Raw genomic sequence first — 23,151 nt, forward strand, 5'->3', positions numbered from 1 at the left:
CATGAGGAACATTATGTTTATGAGATTACCCCATCATCAAGTCCCCCCCACATACCCCATTACAGTCACTGTGCATCAGCGTAGTAAGATGCTGTAGAATCACTACTTGTGTTCTCTGTGTTTTACAGCTCTCCCCGTGACCCCCACCCCCTACATTATGTCTGCTAATAGTAATGCCCCCCTTTTTTCCCCTTATCCCTCCATTGCCATCCATCCTCCCCAGTCCCTTTCCCTTTGGTAACTGTTAGTCCATTCTTGGGTTCTGTGCGCCTACTGCTGTTTTGTTCCTTCAGTTTTTTTCTTTGTTCTTATACTCCACAGATGGGTGAAATCATTTGATACTTGTCTTTTTCTGCCTGGCTTATTTAACTGAGCATAATACCCTCTAGCTCCATCCATGTTGTTGCAAATGGTAGGATTTGTTTTCTTCTTATGGCTGAATAATATTCCATTGTGTATATGTACCACCTCTTCTTTATCCATTCCTCTACTGATGGACACTTAGGTTGCCTCCATTTCTTGGCTATTGCAAATAGTGCTGCGGTAAACATAGGGGTGCATATGTCTTTTTCAAACTGGGCTGCTGCATTCTTAGGGTAAATTCCTAGGACTGGAATTCCGGGGTTAAATGGTATTTCTCTTTTTAGTTTTTTGAGGAACCTCCATACTGCTTTCCACAATGGTTGAACTAATTTACATTCCCACCAGCGGTGTAGGGGGGTTCCCCTTTCTCCACGTCCTCTCCAACATCTGTTGTTGTTTGTCTTTTGGATGGTGGTGATCCTTACTGGTGTGAGGTGATATCTCATTGTGGTTTTAATTCGCATTTCTCTGATGATTAACAGTGTGGACCATCTTTTCATGTGTCTGTTGACCATCTGAATTTCTTCTTTGGAGAACTGTCTGTTCAGATTATGTGCCCATTTTTTAATTGGATTATTTGCTTTCTGTTTCTTGAGGTGCGTGAGTTCTTTATACATTTTGGATGCCACCCTTTATTGGATCTGTTATTTATGAATATATTCTTCCATACTGTAGGATGCCTCTTTGTTCTGTTGATGGTGTCCTTTGCTGTAGAGAAGCTTTTCAGCTTGATATAGTCCCACTTGTTAATTTTTACTTTTGTTTCCCTTTCCCAGAGACATAGGTTCATGAAGAAGTTGCTCATGTTTATGTCCAAGATATTTTTGCCTATTTTTTTTCTAAGAGTTTTATGGTTTCATGACTTACATTCAGGTCTTTGATCCATTTCGATTTTACTTCTATGTATGGGGTTAGACAATGATCCAGTTTCATTCTCTTACATGTCGCTGTCCAGTTTTGCCAACACCAGCTGTTGAAGAGGCTGTCGTTTCCCCATCATATGTACATGGCTCCTTTATCGTATATTAATTGACCATATATGTTTGGGTTAATATCTGGACTCGCTATCCTGTTCCATTGGTCTGTAGGTCTGTTCTTGTGCCAGTACCAAATTGTTTTGATTACTGTGGATTTGTAGTAGAGCTTGAAGTTGCTAAGCGAGATCTCCCCAGCTTTATTCTTCATTCTCAGGATTGCTTTGGCTATTCGGGGTCTTTTGGGGTTCTATCTGAATTTTAGAACTATTTGTACTAATTCATTGAGGAATGCTATTGGTATTTTGATAGGGATTGCATTGAATTTGTAGATTGCTTTGGGCAGGATGGCCATTTGGACAATATTAATTCTTCCTAGCCAAGAGCATGGGATGAGTTTCCATTTGTTAGTGTCCTCTCTAATTTTTCTTAAGAGTGTCTGATAGTTTTCAGGGTACAGGAAGTTTTCACTTCCTTGGTTAGGTTTATTCCTAAGTATTTTATTCTTTTTGATGCAGTTGTGAATGGCATTGTTTTCCTGATTTCTCTTTCTGCTAGTTTACCGTTAGTGTATCGTAATGCAACAGATTTCTGTGTGCTAATTTTGTATCCTGCAACTTTGCTGAATTCAGATGTTAGTTCTAGTAGTTTTGGAGTGGATTCTTCCGGGTTTTTTATGTACAGTATCATCTTATCTGCAAATAGTGACAGTTTGACTTCTTCCTTACCAATCTGGATGCCTTGTATTTCTTTGTTTTGTCTAATTGCCATGGCTAGGACCTCTAGAACTATGTTGAATAACAATGGGGAGAGTGGGCATCCCTGTCTTGTTCCCGATCTTAAAGGAAAAGCTTTCAGCTTCTCGCTGTTCAGTATGATGTTGGCTGTGGGTTTGTCATATATGGCCTTTATTATGTTGAGGTACTTGCCCTCTGTACCCATTTTGTTGAGCGTTTTTATCATGAATGGATGTTGAATTTTGTTGAATATTTTCTCAGCATCTGTGGAGATGATCATATGGTTTTTGTCCTTCTTTTTGTTGATGTGGTGGATGATGTTGATGGAGTTTGGAATGTTGTACCGTCCTTGCGTCCCTGAGATGAATCCCACTTTATCATAGTGTGTGATCCTCTTGATGTATTTTTGAATTTGGTTTGTTAAATTTGTTGAGTATGTTTGCATCTTTGTTCATCAGGGATATTGATACTTAATTTTCTTTTAGTGGGGTCTTTGCCTGGTTTTGGTATTAGAGTAATGCTGGCTTCATAGAGTGAGTTGGGAAGTATTCCCTCCTCTTGTATTTTTTGGAGAACTTTAAGGAGAATGGGTATTATGTCTTCTCTATATGTCTGATGAAAAATTATGTTTCACATATATTTTAGAACTATTTGTTCTAGTTTGTTGAAGAATGCTGTTGGTATTTTGAAAGGATTGCATTGAATCTGTAGATTGCTTTAGGCAGCAGGATGGCCACTTTGACAATATTAATTCTTTCTATCCAGTCATTTATTGGTGTCTTCTTTAATTTCTGTTATGAGTTTCTCGTGGTTTTCAGAGTATAGTTCTTTCACCTCCTTGTTTAGGTTTATTCCTAGTTATTTTATTCTTTTTGATGTAATTGTAAATGGAATTGTTTTCCTGAGTTCTCTTTCTGCTAGTTCATTGTTAGTATATAGGAAGGCAACAGATTTCTGTATTTCGTACCCTGCAAGTTTACTGAATTAAGTTATTACTCTAGCAGTTTTTGGTTGATTCTATATACAGTATCATGTCATCTGCAGACAGTGACAGTTTAACTTCTTCCTTACCAATCTGGATGCCTTTTATTTCTTTGTGTTGTCTGATTGCTGTGGCTAGGACCTCCAGTACTGTGTTGAATAAAAGTGGTGAGAGGGCATCCTTCTCTTGTTCCCAATCTGAGAGGAAGGACTTTTGGCTTTTTGCTGTTAAGTATGATGTTGGCTGTGGGTTTGTCGTGTATGGCCTTTATTATGTGTGGTACTTAACCTGTATACCCATTGTGTTGAGAGTTTTTATCATGAATGGATGTTGATTTTTGTCAAATGCTTTTTCAGCATGTGTTGAGATGATCGTGTGATTTTTCTCCTTTTTGTCGACATGGTGTGTGATATTGATTGATTTTCAAATATCATACCATCATACCATCCCTGGAAGGATGCCTGCTTGATCATATGGGTGATCTTTTTTGTGTATTTTTGAATTCTTTTTGCTAATATTTTATTGAGAATTTTTGCATCTAGGTTCATCAGGGATATCAGTCTGTGATTTTTGTTTTTTTTGGTGTGTTTGTCTTGTTTTGGTATTAGAGTGATCCTGGCCTCACAGAATGAGTTTGGAACTATTCCCTCCTCTTCTACTTTTTGGAAAACTTTAAGGAGGATGGGTGTTAGGTCTTCTTTAAATGTTTGGTGAAATTCAGCAGTGAAGCCATCTAGTCCAGGTAATTTGTTCTTATGTAGTTTTTTGATTACCAATTCAGTTTCATTGCTGGTAGTTGGTCTATTCAGATTTTGAGTTTCTTCCTGATCAGTCTTGGAAGGTTGTATTTTTCTAGAAAGTTGTCCATTTCTTCTTGGTTATCCAGTTTGTTGGAATGTAATATTTCATAATATTGTCTAATAATTCTTTGTATTTCAGTGATGTCCATAGTGTTTTTTCCTTTTTTCTTTCTGAGTCTGTTTATGTGTGAACACTCTCTTTTTTTGACAGGTCTGTCTAGGGGTTTATCTGTTTTGTTTATTTCCTGAAAGAACCAGCTCCTGGTTTCATTGATTCTTTCTATTGTTTTATTCTTCTCAATTTATTTATTTCTGTTCTGATCTTTATTATGTCTCTCCTTCTCCTGACTTGGGGCCTCATTTGTTCTTCTTTTTCTAGTTCCATTAATTGTGAATTTAGAGTGTTCATTTGGGATTGTTCTTGTTTCTTGAGGTAAGCCTATATTGCTATATACTTTATTCTTAAAAGTGCCTTTGCTGTATCTCACAGGTTTGGGGCTGTTGATTTTTTATCATTTGGCTCCATATATTCCTTGATCTCTGTTTTAATTTGGTCATTGATCCATTGATTATTTAAGAGCATGTTGTTATGCCTCCATGTGCTTATGGGTCTTTTTGTTTTCTTTGCAGAATTTAATTCTGGTTTCATACCTTTGTGGTCTGAGAAGCTGGTTGGCATAATTTCAAGCTTTGTGAATTTACTGAGGCTCTTTCTGTGGCCTAGTATTTGATCTATTCTGGAAAACGTTCTATGTTCACTTAAGAAGAATGTGTATCCTGCTTTTATTGGGTGGAATGTTCTGTAGACGTATATTAGGTTCATCGGTTCTAATGTGTTGTTCAGTGCCTCCATCTCTTTACTTATTTTTCTGTCAGGCTGATCTGTCTTTTGGTGTGAGTGGTGTGTTGAAGTCTCCTAAGATGAGTGCGTTGCATGCTGTTTCCCCCTTTAATTCCGTTAGTATTTGTTTCACATATTTAGGTGTTCCTATATTGGGTGCATAGACATTTATAATAGTTATATCTTCTTGTTGGACTGACCTCTTTACCATTACATAATATAATGTCCTTGTTTGTCTCTTATTACTTTCTTTGTTTTAAAATCTATTCTGTCTGATATAAATAAGTACTGATCCTTCTGCCTTTTTCTCCCTATTATTTGCATGAAGTATCTTTTTCCATCCCTTCACTTTTAGTCTCTGTGTATGTCTTTGGGTTTGAAGTGAGTCGCTTGTAGGCAGTATATAGATGGGTCTTCTATTTTTATCCATTCTTCAACTCTGTCTTTTGATTAGTGCATTCAGTCCATTTACATTTAGGGTGATTATCAATAGATACATCCTTAATGCCATTGTAGGCTTTAGACTTGTGGTTACCAAAGGTTCAAGGATAGCTTCCTTACTATCTAATAGTCTATCTTAAATTGCGTATTGCACTATTTCAAACACATTCTGAAGGTTCTTTTTTTGTTCTCCTTGTCTTCTTCCTCCTCCACTCTTTATATATTAGATGTTATATTCTGTACTCTTTGTTTATCCTTTGACTGACTTTGTGAGTAGTTGGGTTAATTTTGTATTTGCTTGGTCTACTTGCTTTACTGTGGTTTCATTTTCTCTGGTGACAGTTATTTAGCATTAGGAGCACTTCCATCTAGAGCATAGGTTCCCAACCTTTTTTGGCTCAGCGCCCACTTTTTCAAAAAGTGATTTGATAACAACCGCATACGTGAATTCTACTATACTATAGATAAAACAAGGGCACATTTTTTCAAAATATTTTATTAGAAGTAATTAAAAATATTAACATATTGCTCAACGTATAATTACAATTAAGAAAATTTTTTTTAATTAATGTTTTAAAAGATTAATGAAGTCCTTATGAGTGAGAGGGTTGAGCTTGGTGAGATGACACTAATTTTTCGATGTTTGCTGTCATTGTTGTCATGAGCAACCTTTTTTTTTATTTTACATTTTAATTTAATTTTGGTATCATTAATGTACAATTACATGAGCAACATTATGGTTACTAGACTCCCCCCATTATCAAGTCCGCACCACACACCCCATTACAGTCACTGTCCATCAGCATAGTAATAAGCTATAGAATCACTACTTGTCTTCCATGTGTTATACTGTCTTCCCCGTGCCCTACCCCCTACATTATGTGTGCTAATTGTAGTGACCCTTTTTCCCCCTTATCCCTCCCTTTCCACCCATCCTCCCCAGTCCCTTTCCCTTTGGTCACTGTTAGTCCATTCTTGGGTTCTGTGAGTCTGATGCTGTTTTGTTCCTTCAGTTTTGTCTTTGTGCTTATACTCCACAGATGAGTGAAATCATCTGATACTTGTCTTTCTCTGCCTGGCTTATTTCACTGAGCATAATACCTTCTAGCTCCATCCATGTTGTTGCAAATGGTAGGATTTGTTTTCTTCTTATGGCTGAATAATATTCCATTGTGTATATGTACCACCCCTTCTTTATCCATTCCTCTACTGATGGACAGTTAGGTTGCTTCCATTTCTTGGCTATTGTAAATAGTGCTGCGGTAAACATAGGGGTGCATATGTCTTTTTCAAACTGGGCTGCTGCATTCTTAGGGTAGATCCCTAGGAGTGGAATTCCTGGGTCAAATGGTATTTCTAGTTTGCGGTTGGTTTTTTTTTTATTATTCATTTTATTATCATTGATCTACAATTACATGAAGAACATTATGGTTACTAGACTTCCCCCTTCAGCAAGTACCACCCCACAAACCCCATTACAGTCGCTGTCCATCAGCGTAGTAAGATGCTGTAGACTCACTACCTGTCTTCTCTGTGTTGCACATCCCTCCCTGTGCCCCCCTCACATTATACATGCTAATCATAAGGCCCCCTTTTTTATCCCTGCCCTTATCCCTCCCTTCCCACCCCACCTGCCCAGTCCCTTTCCCTTTGGTAACCGTTAGTCCATTCTTGGGTTCTGTGAGTCTGCTGCTGTTTTGTCCCTTCAGTTTTTTTCTTTGTTCTTATACTCCACAGATGAGTGAAATCATTTGGTACTTGTCTTTCTCCGCTTGGCTTATTTCACTGAGCATAGTACTCTCTAGCTCCACCCATGTTGTTGCAAATGGCAGGATTTGTTTGCTTCTTATGGCTGAATAATATTCCATTCTGTATATGGACCACACCTTCTTTATCCATTCATCTGCTGATGGACACTTAGGTTGCTTCCATATCGTGGATATTGTAAATAGTGCTGGAATAAACATAGATGTTCATGTGTCTTTTTGAATCATGGGTCTTGTTTTCTTTGGGTAAATTCCTAGGAGTGGAATGACTGGGTCAAATGAGATTCTATTTTAAGTTTATTTATTTTTATATTTTTTATTTTGGTATCATTAATCTACAGTTACATGAGGAACATTATGTTTATGAGACTACCCCCATCATCAAGTCCCCCCCACATACCCCATTACAGTCACTGGGCATCAGCATAGTAAGATGCTCTAGAATCACTACTTGTGTTCTCTGTGTTATATAGCTCTCCCCGTGACCCCCACCCTCTACATTATGTCTGCTAATAGTAATACCCCCTTTTTTCCCCTTATCCCTCCATTGCCATCCATCCTCCCCAGTCCCTTTCCCTTTCATAACTGTTAGTCCATTCTTGGGTTCTGTGCGTCTACTGCTGTTTTGTTTCTTCAGTTTTTTTCTTTGTTCTTATACTCCACATATGAGTGCAATCATTTGGTACTTGTCTTTCTCTGCCTGGCTTACTTCACTGAGCATAATACCCTCTAGCTCCATCCATGTTGTTGCAAATGGTAGGATTTGTTTTCTTCTAATGGCTGAATAATATTCCACTGTGTATATGTACCACATCTTTTTTATCCATTCATCTATTGATGGGCACTTAGGTTGCTTCCATTTCTTGGCTATTGTAAATAGTGCTGCGATAAACATAGGGGTGCATCTGTCTTTTTCAAATTGGGATTTCCTTTCCCCCGGACTTACAACAGCGCTCCTCTCTCTGGGGTCGCCTCCACATTCCAAGGGCATTGCTGTAACTTTTTCAGCACACCTCCCTCTGCGGTCGCCTGTAGTTTCTATGTCTGTAGCCTTAAACTTTCACCAGCCTCTCAGGGTGCATCTCCTCCCTAAGGTATCCTACACATTTTCTCTCTTTAAGTAACTTCAAATAAAACTTTTACCCCGCTTCACTACTGTGACTCTGCCCTTCCATTCTTTGTTGTGGTGGGGACAAGAAGCAAGGAAACTACACAACGCTGCCCCAACACCTGGACAGCGTGCTGGCCTGGTGGGGGCTACTGTTGGCTGTTTCAGACAGCTGCGTCTGGAGGATGGCTACTGACACCTTGTGGCTGCCAGAAAGCCCTTCACAGAGATCCTCACCCCCAAGGGATGCTGCCAGCCCATGTCACTCTCCATCACTCCATCTGTTTCTGTGGAGATGTTGCGCTGGTTCTGACGTTGCCCAGCATCACCATGTTCGTCCGTGACCTCCAGGGTCGTCTTTGGCATTGCTGGTGGAACCCAGAATCCATTTTCCTCAGGATCCAGTTCACAGAGTGTTTGATGAGGACAGAGAGGACACTGAAAAAGGAGTCGGTGCAGCAGACGCCAGTGAGGTTGCAGACAAATTTGGCGAGGCAGTAGAGGTCTTGGCTTTCATACTGGGCATTCTGGCTGCTGACAGAGGTCTCCAAAGCCAATGATGCTGAGTGCCACAAAGTAGAGCGAGGCAAAGTAGCTCTACCCCGATGTAGGCATACATGGCTGAGGCGCAGCAGACGCGGAGGAAAGTCACGCACAGGATCGCATGACGTAGTACACGGAGGGCTTCCAGCCAGCCAAGCGATCCACCTCGCACTTGCCTGGGTTCTTCGGGCGCTCCTGCGTGGTGGCGGAGGAAGCTGCACAGCTCGTAGCGACTCCATTTGCAGCGTGGCTGAGGTTGGCCAGGCGCTCCTCCCAGCGCTGCTCTGCCTGGCGCGCGTGCCATATCCCTTAAGATGACCAGGGCTGCAGCTGCAGCCGCAAACCCCACTGGCCTTGGCCAGGCCACTAGGGAAAATCCCGAGCCGGTAAGCGGTGGCTGCAGGCTGACTGGCCCAGTCCACCCCCACCCCCACCTCCCCGGGAGGTTCGGGGCCAATTGGGGCGCTCAGCCCAGCCCCGGGACGCCCGATGGCTGTCTTACCCAGGGCCGTTGGGCCCTCCACTGGGCACGCGGTTCACAGGGCCGACTTGTAGACCGGTCCTGTGGCGCTAGCCCCCCGCCATCCCCACCCCCCCTCCGATCCACTTTTTACAAAGCAGGGGCGCATGTTGCACTGGCGCAGTACTGCGTGAGCCTTGGCCACACATGCGCAGTGACTGAAGGATAGTGACCTTTTGCGGTTGACACTGGAAATGACAAAACCTTATGGGTGTGGGAGCTGAGCTCTGGACCGACGGCTCAGGTCTCACATGTGAGCTGGGCCAAGATTTAGGGGTGGATGGGGAAAGCCGCCCCTCTGGTGATCAGGACACCAGGAGCCCTGCCTTAGCCCTCACCCGCCTTGTAGTGTCCGCTGAGAGGAGTCTTTTTCTGGAGCGAACCTCGGCAATTCACTGGCCCCAGCAGATTTTTGAGAGGAAGCTCTCAACAGCACGTGTTGCCTTCTAGTGCTTCTCAAGTCCTAGGATTTCAGAGGAAAACACAATTGTTCGTGAAATAAGTGTTTTGGGTTGCACACTCTCCACAATTACCTGGGGAATATGAGGGGATGGGAATTCTGTTTCCAGGACGGGGAATTTCATGTGCTGTACTTGGCGTGGGACCACCCCACAGCATTCTCTGTTCATAGTATTCTCCCAGTTTGGCCTTCCGTATTCAGTCCAAGCCTTCCCAAATGCTGCAGTGGCCTGTCCTGGTTTCTATGCCATCATCAAGTTTTATTCAGCAAGGGCTGCCCACGAGCCCAAAAGGCATGTGATCAGAAGCAGCTTTTTGAGAAAGCTGGAGTGTTGGTGGGTCCAATTCCTAGCTCCACTGGGATGAAGTGCTGAGTTCAATAATTCACAGGCTAGCATTTGCACAGCACTCTGGTTTGCAGAATGCTTTCAGCTCCATTGCTACACTGATCCTTTGCTTCTCCCTCCGCCCTTTCTTTTTAGATGAAGAAACTTGAACTCGGGATGGTTAAGTAACTTAGTTAAGGTTCATGACAATAACTGGAAACTAGAAGTCAAACCCAAATATACTGATGATACACCCCATGCCATTTTATGCTACCCCTTAAGAAATCTTCACAAGAGATGTCTTATGTTTACTATCATGTGGATTTAGAATGTGTGAGCTTGACAAACTCTTTCATCAGTTGTAACATACAGGAAGCTTCATAGTCATAGTCATCACTCTCAAAGTGTGTATTCAGAACTGCCTTCAGTTTGCAGAAAACAGTTAAAAAGTTCTCTAATACATTGTAGAAATCTTACTCCATATTCTGCCATCCAATTTCACTTTCCCAGAGCTCCAGAATTACATTTCATTATGCACCTAAATTCGACCACCAATTTCTTTATCAAGGACCATTTCAATTCCTTTAAATAAATGAGTGAGGCTTAGATTTTGCAAACCTTTCACTTTATAATTGTATGATTCCATAAACCTTCTCTGATTGTTCTTGATTTGGCTATTTGCTACTGACCTTACTGCCTATTCTTACCCATATTCCTTTCCTCCTTGATTTAACCTTGATTAAATTTGATGACTCTCCTCAGATGTGACTCCACTTCTGTACCCTGTTGAACACCCCTTCAATACTGGCTCTATTCCCTGTGACTGCAATGATTACTTGTTAGACATTCTTTAATTTGAAGACTATGATCTGCTTGCTTCTATCCTGTGACAGTTTCACATAGCCACTCAGATATTACAGATGGTATTGGAAAGATTACAAAACAATTACTTGGTATCAGTTATGATGCCAGACCCAGTGGCTTCCTTGGGAAACTGCACCACCTCCACCCTTACCCTTCTCTTAACCAACAGCCACTATCCCTGGGCCACTATCTGGTCCAGGGCCACCCAGATGTGCAGCCCAAATCCTGTCTCTGTCAGTGGGAAGGGGGATCTGGAGGGAGGTGTCTGTAGCCTTTGCTTGGGGAGGGGACGCTTGGACTCCATGATTCTGAGAAAGGACTCGCTCAGGTGGTGTGGAGCCGATCTCAGCCTGAGCCTAACGTGTCATATATGAAGGGTGGGACTAGGCAGGGGAGGGGCACGCAGTTGCCAAGGATATGTGAGCATCAGAGAGCTGTCATAATGGTTCTGCTCTGGCTTAAGGGAGCTGCTCTGGTCCTCTGGCTCACTGTGCCCTGGAGTCTTTGCTGCCATGTCCTGGCTGCGTTTCTGGGCCCCGTGGCTTCTTGTGTTGCTACCATTGTGGCTGCCTGTCCAGGCAGCCCAGCCTCCGGGTTGGGCCCTGGATCCTGTGCAGCTGACCCCCAGACCCCCAGGGCCAACCGAGTCCTGGTCTTCAGATCCCTCCAATCTCCCTCTTGAATTTCGCCATCCACGTCAACAAGTGATGCATCCTGTAGTTCCTTTCTGGTACACAGGTCCAGCTGGAGAGCTGCCCCCAGGACCAAATCTTTGGGACAAGCCTGACCAGCATGAAAGTCAGCCAGAGGTGGTTCCGGTGGTAAGTTGAGACCAGAATCGGGTCCTAGATCTGCCTCCTTGACTGAAAACTGAGACTAAAACTATAAATGTAGATCAGGCTGAACACCAGTCATTTGAAATACTTGTTCCACCTCTAGGTAGTGATAGTTCAAAACCAACAAGGTTTATTGTTTCACTTCCAAACTCAAAGAAAGATCTAGCTCAGTATCGACGGCTTACCAAAGTTCTTATTGGAACTCCAGGCTGGTTTGCAGAGAAACATCTAAAACAACAATTGCAGGATGATTATTTAGCTCCCAATAGGGATGTTGTCTGTGCTAAGGAGAAGCTACCTGTAGAGTTTCTGGGTGGCCCACATCAACCTCCAGAGGCCCCTGAGGAAATTGAAGCTTTCTCCCAGAAAAGTGTCCCCATTCATCATGGACAGAAAGTTGAGGAGGCTGAATCTTTTCTCCCCAGGTGGATTTTCAGGATCAGCATCCAGAGTCCCCTGAAGAGCTAGAACCACTTCCATTGAAGCAGGAGGTTTTGTCTCAGCTTCCAGAGCCCCCAGAGATGGATGAGAACTACAAAGACCTGCAGGCGGCCCTGGCTGAGCCTTCCTACACTCCTGAAGAGGCTGAGCCTCCAGTCCAGGAGGAAGCCCTAGCTCCATCTTCAGCACGCCCTCAGGGGACACTTCCACATCCCGGGCAGGTTCCCAGTCAGCGTCCAAACCTGACTCAGGTCACAGCTGCACCTGTGGACCTGGACGTTTCCGGACCTCAGCAGCCAGAGCCATCTGAGACAGGTTTTCCATCACTGACTCAAAATTCAGTGGTGAACACCACCAAAAACAACATATGTGAGCTCTGTAGCTGCACAGATGAGACGCTGGCATGCGTAGGTCTCAGCCCAGAGCAGAAGCTCCAGAGTGTGCCCGTGCCAGAGCCCAACGCTCACAATGGCACCTTCACGATCTTGTAAGAACCGCCTCTTTTCATTTGTTCTCTGCATCCTGCCTGACCTGGCAGCATTTTCCTCAAGGTCTTCCTGGCCCCTCATTTCCATACCCTGTGTTGACTGATTTTGTTTTTATCTTTTGTTAATTATTCCTTGTCTTCCTTTTCCTTCTTAATACTGTTCTCCCTTCTCCATTCTTTTACTTGTAATTGCCCTCATTCTTTTTCCTCACCTCCTTTTTTTAGTTCTGCAATTTAAGTCTTTAACCTCTATTCTACCATTTTCCTATCAGTTTTAGTCCATCTTCTTTATAGTAACATGTCCCTATCCTCCTTTCACTGGTTAAGAGTAAAGATTCCGGAGATAGACTGCCTGAGTTTGAACCCAGGTCTGTCATTTATTAGCTTTGTGACTCAATTTCCTAATCTGTAAAGTGGGGATTATGGTAGTTACCATCCCATAAGATTGTTGTGAGATTTAGATGGGTTAATACACGTAAAGCTCTTCTATATGTGCCTAATGTATATATGAGTGTTAACTGTTATTATTTGGTCCCTCAGTTGTGCCCAAAACCTTTTCCTTGGCTTTTTATTTATAGCACCCTTTTTTTGCACGACCCAGGGCTAAGTACTGTGGGAGCCACGGATGTATAAACATTGTCTCCAGAACATGACAGTGATAGGTAGAAAGAAAGAATATGCATCAAAAGAGAGATGATAATTAAGTACTAAAAGAGATACAGACTCTAGGTACTGTAGTTCACCAGACCCTGTAATCACTGGGATATGGAGGTCAGGGAAAGCCACTTTGGATAAGTGACAATTTTAGCTGGGACTTAAAGAGTAGCTATAATTTGTTAAATAGGGGGGAAAATGTTCAGTGTAGGCAAAGGCATGGCTGCAGGAGTGATCAGGATTTCATAGACCAGTCTGGCTGTAAAGAACTGGTTAGGACGCAATGAAAGATTTTGAAAAGCCTTGACTCTCAGCTATCGGGGTTTGAAAGTTGCAGTATGAGGATGGAGAGCCATTGAGAGTTTTCAAGCAAGAGAGACAAATGATTAAAGCAGGAGGATTGTTTTAGATTCCATATGTAGCGTGATCTAGAGAGGAGAGCTTGATTCAGGGAGACCAAATGTACTAGCAAAGCCTAGGAGTGAAGTGAAAAGGGGCTGAATCAGAAGGGTAGCGCTGGGAGTAGAAAGAAAATCCTGAGAGCGCGACAAAGGAAGAGTCAGTAGGACTTCGTAAGTGACTGACTAGAGCTGGTGGGTGGGATGTGCAGGAAAAGAGGAAAATCAAATTTGACTCTAAAGTTTCTGTCCTGGGTGATGAGGAGAGTGATGGTGGTAGAACGGGGGGAAGTAGAGCAGCTGGGAAGGAGAGCCCGTTTGCGGGAGACGAGTTCAGTTGTAGGTGCCTTTTATCGGTGAGCGTAAGGCACGCAGAAGGCTTCTGGTTGGGTGGAAATTTCCACTAGGCAGAGGAGCAGACAGGTATGAGCTATTTCTGACTGCCCTGAAAAATAGGGAACTTGTTGCTGAGGGAAGAGAAGCTAAAGGGAAAGATTCAAAGTCATCCAGAGAGTTAGTGGTTGAACGTCAAGCATTAAACAGCTTCTTTTAAGCACAGGTAATTTATGGACACATTCTCCTTGTTAAAAAAAGAAAAAAGTCACAGAAGTATATAGGATAAAATGTGGAAATCCCAGTCCACCCTGCCTACCGCCCATAAGATAACTCCTGTTACCATTTTGGTGTGTGTCCTCCCTTCCAGTCTCTTCCCTTTGCATTTCCCCCCAGTGAGGTAATAGATTATTCCTTGCTCGGTGATTTGTGCATTTCCCTATGCACTGTCTCTAAGAGATCTTTCCATGTTAGTCCCTCTAAATTGTAATTGCCCTTCTCCTTCTTACTACTGGAGAGATCTCAACAGCGGGCACTGAGCCAAGTGTTTCCTTTATAAAGAAATCATAGTGTTTCTTTATATTTATTGTTGATGATAAATTTTTGCCATTTTTGCTATTTAGTTGTTTATCATTTTCTCTTTGGAAGGAGTCATTTGAGATACCTAGGTGATTTTAGAAAAAAATACTTTCAAGGTAATTAACTGGCATTATCTGCCCTAGAAGTTGGACAGAGAGGAAGTTCAGTTTCTGAGGAGATGCTCTATTGTTTGTGCCCCGTGTTACATGTTTATTAGCTGTGCAAACTAGGAAGCTGATAGCTGTGGTCACTAGAAAGCTGGTATTTTCTGCATTTGAATATTCCCCTGGTTGCCATGATAAGGGTGCCATGATTCTTTTGCTTATTCTGTTCATTCTTTTCCTACCTATTCAAGGATATGTACTGTGTTTCTTCACAGAAATTTCCAAGGAAACTCTATTTCTTACGTTGAAGAAAATACATGGAAGTCATACACTTGGGCTGAGAAACTGTGAGTATGTTCTCTCCAAATATGAACATGAAAAACTAGCTGCATTGTAACATGTTTCTTGGTCAAAAGTTTTGAGGTCTGAGAAAAGTTCTGAGAAAAGGTATTTCCCTTTCCGTATCTCAAATCTACCTCTATTGATTGCAATTCTATATTTATTTTAAAAATTAAATTTGGTGGGTTCTCTTTAAGAGTCAACTTAAACTTACTTTCCAGTATGTAAAGAACGCATGATCATGTTCTCGATGTATAAAAATGAAATAACAGGAAGAGTGAAAACCTTCCGTGTGCCCTAACCCCCCACCCCTGAGGTTACCACTACTCTGAATTTAGTATATATCCTTCCAGATCTTTTTCCATGCATTTGTCTATGTAAGTATTTACAGATAGCAAAATAGGTTTGTTGTGTGATTTTCTTACCTTTTCTACATAAAGGGTAACATCCTATGACTGAATGCTTTCACTTTTTGACACGATTTAGATTTCTTCCCACTACATAGAAGGCTACCCCATCTATTTAAACTCCTGCATGATATTTTATGGTATAGATTTATCACAGTTAATACTTCCTGAGTTGCTGGATGCTTAGATTCTGTTGTTTTCTTGTCACATGCATCGCTCCAATGAATATCCTTGTACTTGCATCTTTGTCAACATGAGCAAGTATCTCTGTAAAAGAGATATCTAGAAGTGGAATTGTTGGGACTAAGACTGTGTAGGTAGAAAATCTGAATTGCCCTCAAAACGGTTGTGCAATTTATACTCTAATCAACAGGCCATGACAGCTTCGTTTTCCTACACCCTCTGCCACTGGGTATTTTTTTGGCTGGTGTGTGATGGGTGAATAAGAGGGGCCCCATCTGAATTTGAATTTTTCTGATTACTTGGGAATTTAAATATCATTATATGTCTGCCAAACATTTGTATTCTCAGAATTGTCTGTTCTTTGCCTATATTTTTGTTGTCTGTAATTGTTTTTATTGATCTGTAGAAAAGTCAGTTTAGACACAAGTGATTTTGGAAAAAATATTTATATTTAAAGTAATTGACTGGCATTTTTGAAGACTATTGTATCATTAATCATTTGTTCAACTTGGACAAGTCAAATGACCTGTGAATTAATATTAAAGGACATGACAGTCATAGTAATCTAAAAACAGGGATTATGACCACCCTCAAATAGACCCCCCTTAGTTGTATATCTTATTTGTAAGGAAAAAAATGCTAGAACTGGACAGTTGTTTTTTTTAATTTATGAATTTCTTAAATACTATATATAGTTTATATTTCCCATGATAGAATATGATGTGGAGATTTTATTTCCCAGACTTCTAAGAAAAATGAAAGTAACTTGACACAAGAGATAAATAACAGCAGTTCCCACTGTGGAGTAGAGAGTCGAGCGTGAGGGTAGGCTGAGCGGCAGGGGTAGGAAAAACGTTTTGGATTGTGTACATCATACCTTTGGAAGTTTGAGCCATATAAATATGTATTATATGTTTTCAAAAAATAAACTGAAGTTTAAACGTAAATTTTTAAATCCATTTGTTGTAGAGTTTATACAGTATAACATGAGTCCAGTAAGGTTAGAAGATTTCCAAGTCAGTTTGAGATTTATACTTGGTAAGACGGAGGTTCCTAACTTGGAGTCAGTGGTCCCCAGGGCAGGATTTCTTAACTTTTTATGTTCTGTGAATCTATTTGGTGATCGACAGAAGCCTACCTAAGAAGTGATGTTTTTAAATGTATAATAGGTTAAAATACATATGAAAACAAAGAAAACCAATTACACTGAAATACTCTTAAAGAATAGTTAGTAGTGATATAGTAATAAATCTGCTTTTCTTGCATTAAATAACAATATGCAGTGGTATTTATTATAATGGTAATTATCATATGCAGTGGCATTTATTATAAGGTGAAGGTAGTGATGAGAATAAAGGAATTTTGAGATATCTGCAACAAAGGCATGATATGAACATATCTGATTTCTACTGGGGGTCAGATGAGCTATACTGCTACTCTGTTGTGGTTTGCTGCCTACATTCATGATGGAAGGAAATGCCAATTTAGAGGTTTTTGAAAATAGAGACAGACATGATTTCCCATTCAGGTTCGTACGCTGCATCCAAGCCATTCTGTTCACAGACCTGTGCCCTAAAGGGATGATAAACAAATGGAAATTGCATGTGCGCTTTTGCATATATTCAAGAAAGTGAAGTTTTCTAGGAAAAGGGTTCATAGCTTTTATGAAATTCTCAGAAGGTTCTTGTCTCAAAAGATTGAGTCACAAATGCAGATGAAAAGAAAGACATTTGTTTTTCCTGTAAAATTGTATTCATGCACATGGTGATAAAGGGATGATTTGTTTTAAGTAAAGGTAGTATATCTGAAAATCAATACCTATCACTTTGAATTCATTTCACAAATATTTACAGAGCATCTACTATGTGCCAGGAACTGTTTTATGTACCAGGGATACAAGCCCAAGAATGAAAAGACCAAATATCCCAGTTCTGAAGGGATTTACAAATATGTAATATAAATAAATATATTAACTATAATAGATAGGTGTAATTTCAAGTAATGGTAAGTGCTTTCTAGAGAAAGCAAGCAGGGGAAGGCGAGTAAATCAATTCCAGAATGGCCTACTGTTGACATGTATGTATAGGTAAGCCAAAAAAAAACCACTCTGTGCCCTGTCAATTTCCTAGAAGTTACAGAGGTGGGGAGAAGGATAGTTGCCAGTAATGTAGAGTCAAGAATGAATATTGCAAAATTCAGAAGATTGCTTTAGTGAAAGGAAGTGTGATCAGAAGATAAACATGAATGTTTCACTAATGTTAGTTCATACCTGGTTTTGATGTTTTCATTTTGTAAGAAAATTTCAGATCCCCCTTTAACTCTGATTCCTATAGTTCTACATATTTTTGCTTTAGTCAAAAAATATTTGGAGTTCTCCAGATCAATATGTTTTATTCCAGATTGTTGCTATGTGAAGCTCGTTTTTGGTGTAATTTTTCGATGACACTCATTCTCAGTCTAACTTTCCTTTAAGGTTGAATTTATTAGGGTTATTTTAAAAAAATTACTACCATGTCATCCAAAAACTTCAGCGAAACAAATCCCATTAATTGAAAATACAGACTCTTTAGTTACTCCCTGTCTTACCGTGATATTCTCTCCTGAACCAAACAGTCTGACAAGGGCATCAGCCAATCAGAGAAGACACTGCCATCAACAGCTGAGTTTCCGCCTCCATCTCTTTTCTTTTCCTATTGAAACCTTGTCAGTATTTATAATTTTTAAAGTGAGAATTAGTATACAAGTTTCATATTTGTCCTGATTTTTTTCATATACCATCATTTCCTATGACCTTTTTGTATATCATCAACAGTGTACACATAAGTTTTGTTATGTGATATGGGGGGAGGTACAGTTTTTTCCAACTGTCTATTGTTATGAAGAGGGTTACGATAAACAGTGTTGGACATGTTGATTTGTTTTTTTCTCTTTGGATCATTTCCATGGAAATATGAAACCATTACCTGACAGAAATGGGAGAACAGTCATAGCATCACCTGGTGACCATTCCCCCTGCACACATTCTGGCCACTGCTGCTGTTCCTTGTAATGTGAATTTCAGGCGAGGTCAGGGTCTTTGAGGCATTCTCAGGGCTCCAGGAGTTCTTTGTGGGAATCAAAATTTTTTGTCTTGGGATCCTTTTAAATGTATGTGCCTATATTCTGTGTAATTCTGTGTAATGTGAACCACCGTATAACAGAAAGGAATTAATCTATGAGGTAGAATTAATATCAATATGTGAGTAAGAGACCCTGTGAGGGAAAGCAGAATGTTTATATGCAGAACTTGGTGGAAATAGTTCACAAAGCAACATAGCATGTTCTCAGATTCCCCAAGGTGCTTGAAGGATGTAAAACTGTTAATATTACCTCCCAGGAAGGTAATTCCCAGGGAAGGGAAATTTGCTTTTGAAATCTTAAAGACTTTCTTCTGTAGTGGATCTCTTATCACTCCCTTGCTCCACTCTGGGAGACACTGGCTGTATACTCTCCTGCTCATCAGGTGTGAAGAAATGGGTGCGAACCATCCTGCCAGGCATGTTGTCTTTCCTGAGGGACTAGGTGAAGCAAAGGCGTGAACATTCGTGGGCAAACTCAGGTGTCAGGCTTGTCTGTGAATTATTCCCGTTCCCTTCATTCTGTATTCTGGAAAAATCATTGGCAGGATCTCTGTTTTCTAATTTATTCTTCAAAGGTGCATATATTGAGGGTTTTTATTATTATTAATAATAACACTTTTCATTCATGTAATCCTGAGTTGATTCTTTTTCACGGATGCACTATCTGACTTAGGATATCAGTTATGCCATTCTAAAGTCCTCTCGTGCTCCCTCTCTTCGCTCTGGTTCATTGGCTATCAGCTCATTTTGTTTTGTTTTCTGCCCGTAACGGAGCTGGCTTTCTTTGTCATTTGGTCATTCCTGAGTTTAGTTCATCAGTTGAGATTCTCCTGCTTGTGTTTCCTGTCTCTCGGACAGAGGTGACTTGAGCTGCTGGGGCTTGTTATTCCTAAAGGAGTCCCTGAAAGTCAGAGGAGGTGGGAGGTGGCTTCTGGTGGCGAGACAGAATTCTCAACCTTCCCCCAGGTTCTGGGCCCCAGGCCCGTTGAGCACCGATGCTCCCACCTGGAGGAAAACGCCCTTTGCTCTCTGGCCTGAGGAGGGAGGATTTGGGGCCACGGGCTGCCCCTGCTCCTGCAGCAGCATTTCAGCTCGTCACCCTGTGGGTAATTCCAGGCCATTTCTGGTAGGGAAGCATGTGTGGAGCTGCTCCCACACTTTGAGGTAAGGTTGTGGATTTTTAAATCATGTCTTTTCCATCATTCTTAGGGATTTAGCTGGTGGTTGGAGGAGTAGAGACTTGGCATTTTCCCATTTGCCAACTTGAAATAGCACAACTTCTTAGGAGAACAGTTTTTTGTACCCCTGCTGGATCCTAGGGAAACTCAGGCAAATGCATATCAAAATAGAAGTATAAGAAAGTTTAAAGCAGCATTGTTTGTAGTAACGAAAGCTAGAAAAATCTTGATATCCCCCAACAGTACAGTGAATAAATTAAGTCTAGCATAGTTAACAATGGAATATTATTCTTTAGAAACATAATGCAAGGCACATAAGTAATCTTTAATTTTCTAGTAGCCACTTAAAAAATAAAAGTAAAAAGAAACAGATGTAATGTGAACGCATTTTATTTAACCTTCATGTCCAAAATAATAATATTTCAACATGTAATGATTGTATACATTGTTAAGATAGTCTACATTTTTTTCATACTGTCTTTAAAATATCCAAAGTATTATAATTTCTACATGCAACTGGTATGAAACTTATGCATTCATATTCTTTTTTCCATATTAAGTCTATAAAATCTCAGTTTAGTTGCAAGATTTTTATCGGAAGTTACTTGATCTCTCTTTAGATATCATAAAATTTACAGTTGGAAAAATAGCATCATATGGCCAGGTCATTGCAAAATACTGAAATGTTTTCCAATAACTGCATTCAAATATCAATTTTGAATTTAACTTTTAAAATAGTTAAAATTAATTAAATTCAACTTCAGCTTCTCAGTCACACTAGCCACTTTCAAGTACTCAGTAGGCACATGTAGCCAAGCATGTAACAGTAGGCCTTAAAGTGAACCAACCTCAGCTGCACCTGAGGATAGAATGAATTTGCAAGGTAAGGTTGAATGAAAGAAGCAATGTAGAAAATAATACATATATAATATGATTCCATTTATATACTAAGTTCAGGAAGAGGCAATACTGCACTATGTTGTTTATGGCTGACACCTCACAGGTAAGACCACATTCCAAAAGCAGGGAGATGAGTTAAAAAGTCAGGACAGTGGTTACCTCTAGTGGGTCAGAGATCTGTTTGTGATGCGAAAGGGGCACACTGAGGGCTTCTGGGATGCTGGCAGTGTTCTTGATATGAATGATGTTACCTGGGTATTTGCTTCATAATTATTAACATGGACATTTTAACTCTTTTTTATTAAGGTATCATTGGTATACACTCTGATGAAGGTTTCACATGAAAAACATTGTTTACTACTTGTCTTGTGTGTGCTACACTGTCTTCCCTGTGACCCCACACACACCATGTGTATAGTACCCCTCAATCCCCTTCTCCATCCCTCTGCACCCAGCCTTCCCCACCCCTCCCCTTTAGTAACCGCTAGTCCCTTCTCAGAGTCTGTGAGTCTGCTGCTGTATTAAATGGGACATTTTTCTTATGTGTATCTTAATGCACTTTTTAGTTCCCCGAAACAATATTTTAAGTGGAGGGGGGGCATTGAACAGCTTCACTTGCAGCCTTGACATAGTTCTGTGTGGGGCTCCCGTAATAAGGTTCAGGCAAAGAGAGTGGGAGGAAATGGCAGTTCTGCTGACGATGGTGCCACCCACAGTTGGGTTCTGAACGTGACTTGGGGATCGAGAGAGTAGGTACTAAATACACATTTTGGTGTGAGGAGTGGAAAGGTGTGTGTGTGTGTGTGTGTGAGGGAGAGAGAGGGACACAGAGGAGGACATGACAGGAAAGATGTGAATGAAAACAGAGCAGAGATCACCATCCCTAAATTAAATAAGAATTAGGTTGTTTAGGTGGTACCATTATCATTACCCAGGTCTCCCCCACATGTAGAAATTAGTCCGGTACAGTAAATCGTTGTAATTATTTTGCATTTTGATTCAGAAGTAACCTTTCCATTTTTCAGAATTCTCAGTGACAATCAGTTGAGTGAATTACATAAGGACTCATTTGAAGGCCTGCTATCCCTCCAGTATTTGTAAGTTAGTTACTCACACTTATTTATGAGCTTTTAGTTATATTATCTATAACATAAATAAGGGGTTTAAATTAGACAATTTCTATAATTTCTCCCAACAATAAAAATTTATAATTCTGTAAGTCTGTGTAGGGAGGGCACTAGCCACTCTCTAGCATTAAATACCTCCTATGTGTTTTCAATTTTTTAATTATATGGACAAGCTATAGATAGAAAAAGCCTTCAGTTACAGAGGAAAAGTTGTAATGAGGTCTGAGCAATTACAGACACCCATAGGAGCCTTGGTATGTAAGTGTTCCTATGCCCTCTGTTTATATTAACATTTAGTTTATGGCCTATGGATCAAATCCAGCCCATGGTCCATTTTTATAGAGCCCTTAAGAGTGATTTCTACATTTTTCAAGGGGTCTAAAAGGAAAAAAGAAAAAGAAAGAAAAATATGCAACAGAGACTTTATGTAGCCTGAAAAGCCTACAATATTTACTTTCAGGCCTTCACAGAAAAGATTTATAAAAGTTAGTTTAGTGAGATGAGTGGAATTAAAGTGAACCTCATATTGTCACTTCAAAGACAAGAAAATATAGAATACTTACATAAACTTGAATTCCATTAATCCAGAATATTTTCACAATTTAATCTAAATTAACATCGTTAAGTACTTAGGCAGATGAATTATGTAAACAACATTATCAAGAACATAGCTACCAAGAGAAGAGACTGGTGTTCAGGATTTCAATGCAGGGATTGTTGTAGCAATATTAAAAACAGATGTTTGAATTGGTGATTAACTGGTAGAGTTGGAAATGTTTACATTGACACTAAATAAGCATATCAGAAATGGCCCTAACTTCTCTAATTACCAACTAATTGGCACCAGTCTCATTGTCAAGTAATGCCTGCATAGTACCTTTTTTTTTTTTTTTTTTTAGATAATTATTTTTTATTGAAGGGTAGTTGACGCACAACATTACATTACATTAGTTTCAAGTGTACAACACAGTGATAAAACATTTATATACATAATTCTAGGTTCCAGCTATCACCCTACCAAGCTGTTACAATATCTTGACTATATTCCTTATGCTATACATTACATCCCGGTTACTTATTTATTTTACCATTGGAAGTCTGTCCTTTTTTTTTTTTTTTTTTGTGAGGGCATCTCTCATATTTATTGATCAAATGGTTGTTAACGACAATAAAATTCTGTATAGGGGAGTCAATGCTCAATGCACAATCATTAATCCACCACAAGCCTAATTTTCTTCAGTCTCCAATCTTCTGAGGCATAACAAACAAGTTCTTACATGGAGAACAAATTCTTACATAATGAATAAGTTACATAGTGAACAGTACAAGGGCAGTCATCACA

The 23,151-nt window shown here is 40.3% G+C and overlaps 1 protein-coding gene across 1 annotated transcript in view; it reads left to right on the forward strand.

Annotated features, from left to right (window-relative positions):
* Positions 1 to 12,125, forward strand: part of LOC130683513 (AP-2 complex subunit beta-like) — a 73,304-nt gene extending 61,179 nt beyond the window's left edge. The window contains 2 exon segments of the mRNA XM_057501221.1: positions 11,463 to 11,545; positions 11,986 to 12,125. Of these exon segments, the coding sequence (XP_057357204.1) occupies positions 11,463 to 11,511 (49 nt within the window). The 3' untranslated portion in view covers positions 11,512 to 11,545; positions 11,986 to 12,125.
* Positions 12,126 to 23,151: the final 11,026 nt, after the last annotated feature.

This window comes from Manis pentadactyla, chromosome 4 (genome assembly GCF_030020395.1).
Source record: "Manis pentadactyla isolate mManPen7 chromosome 4, mManPen7.hap1, whole genome shotgun sequence".
In the NCBI taxonomy this organism is placed as follows: Eukaryota; Metazoa; Chordata; class Mammalia; order Pholidota; family Manidae; genus Manis; species Manis pentadactyla.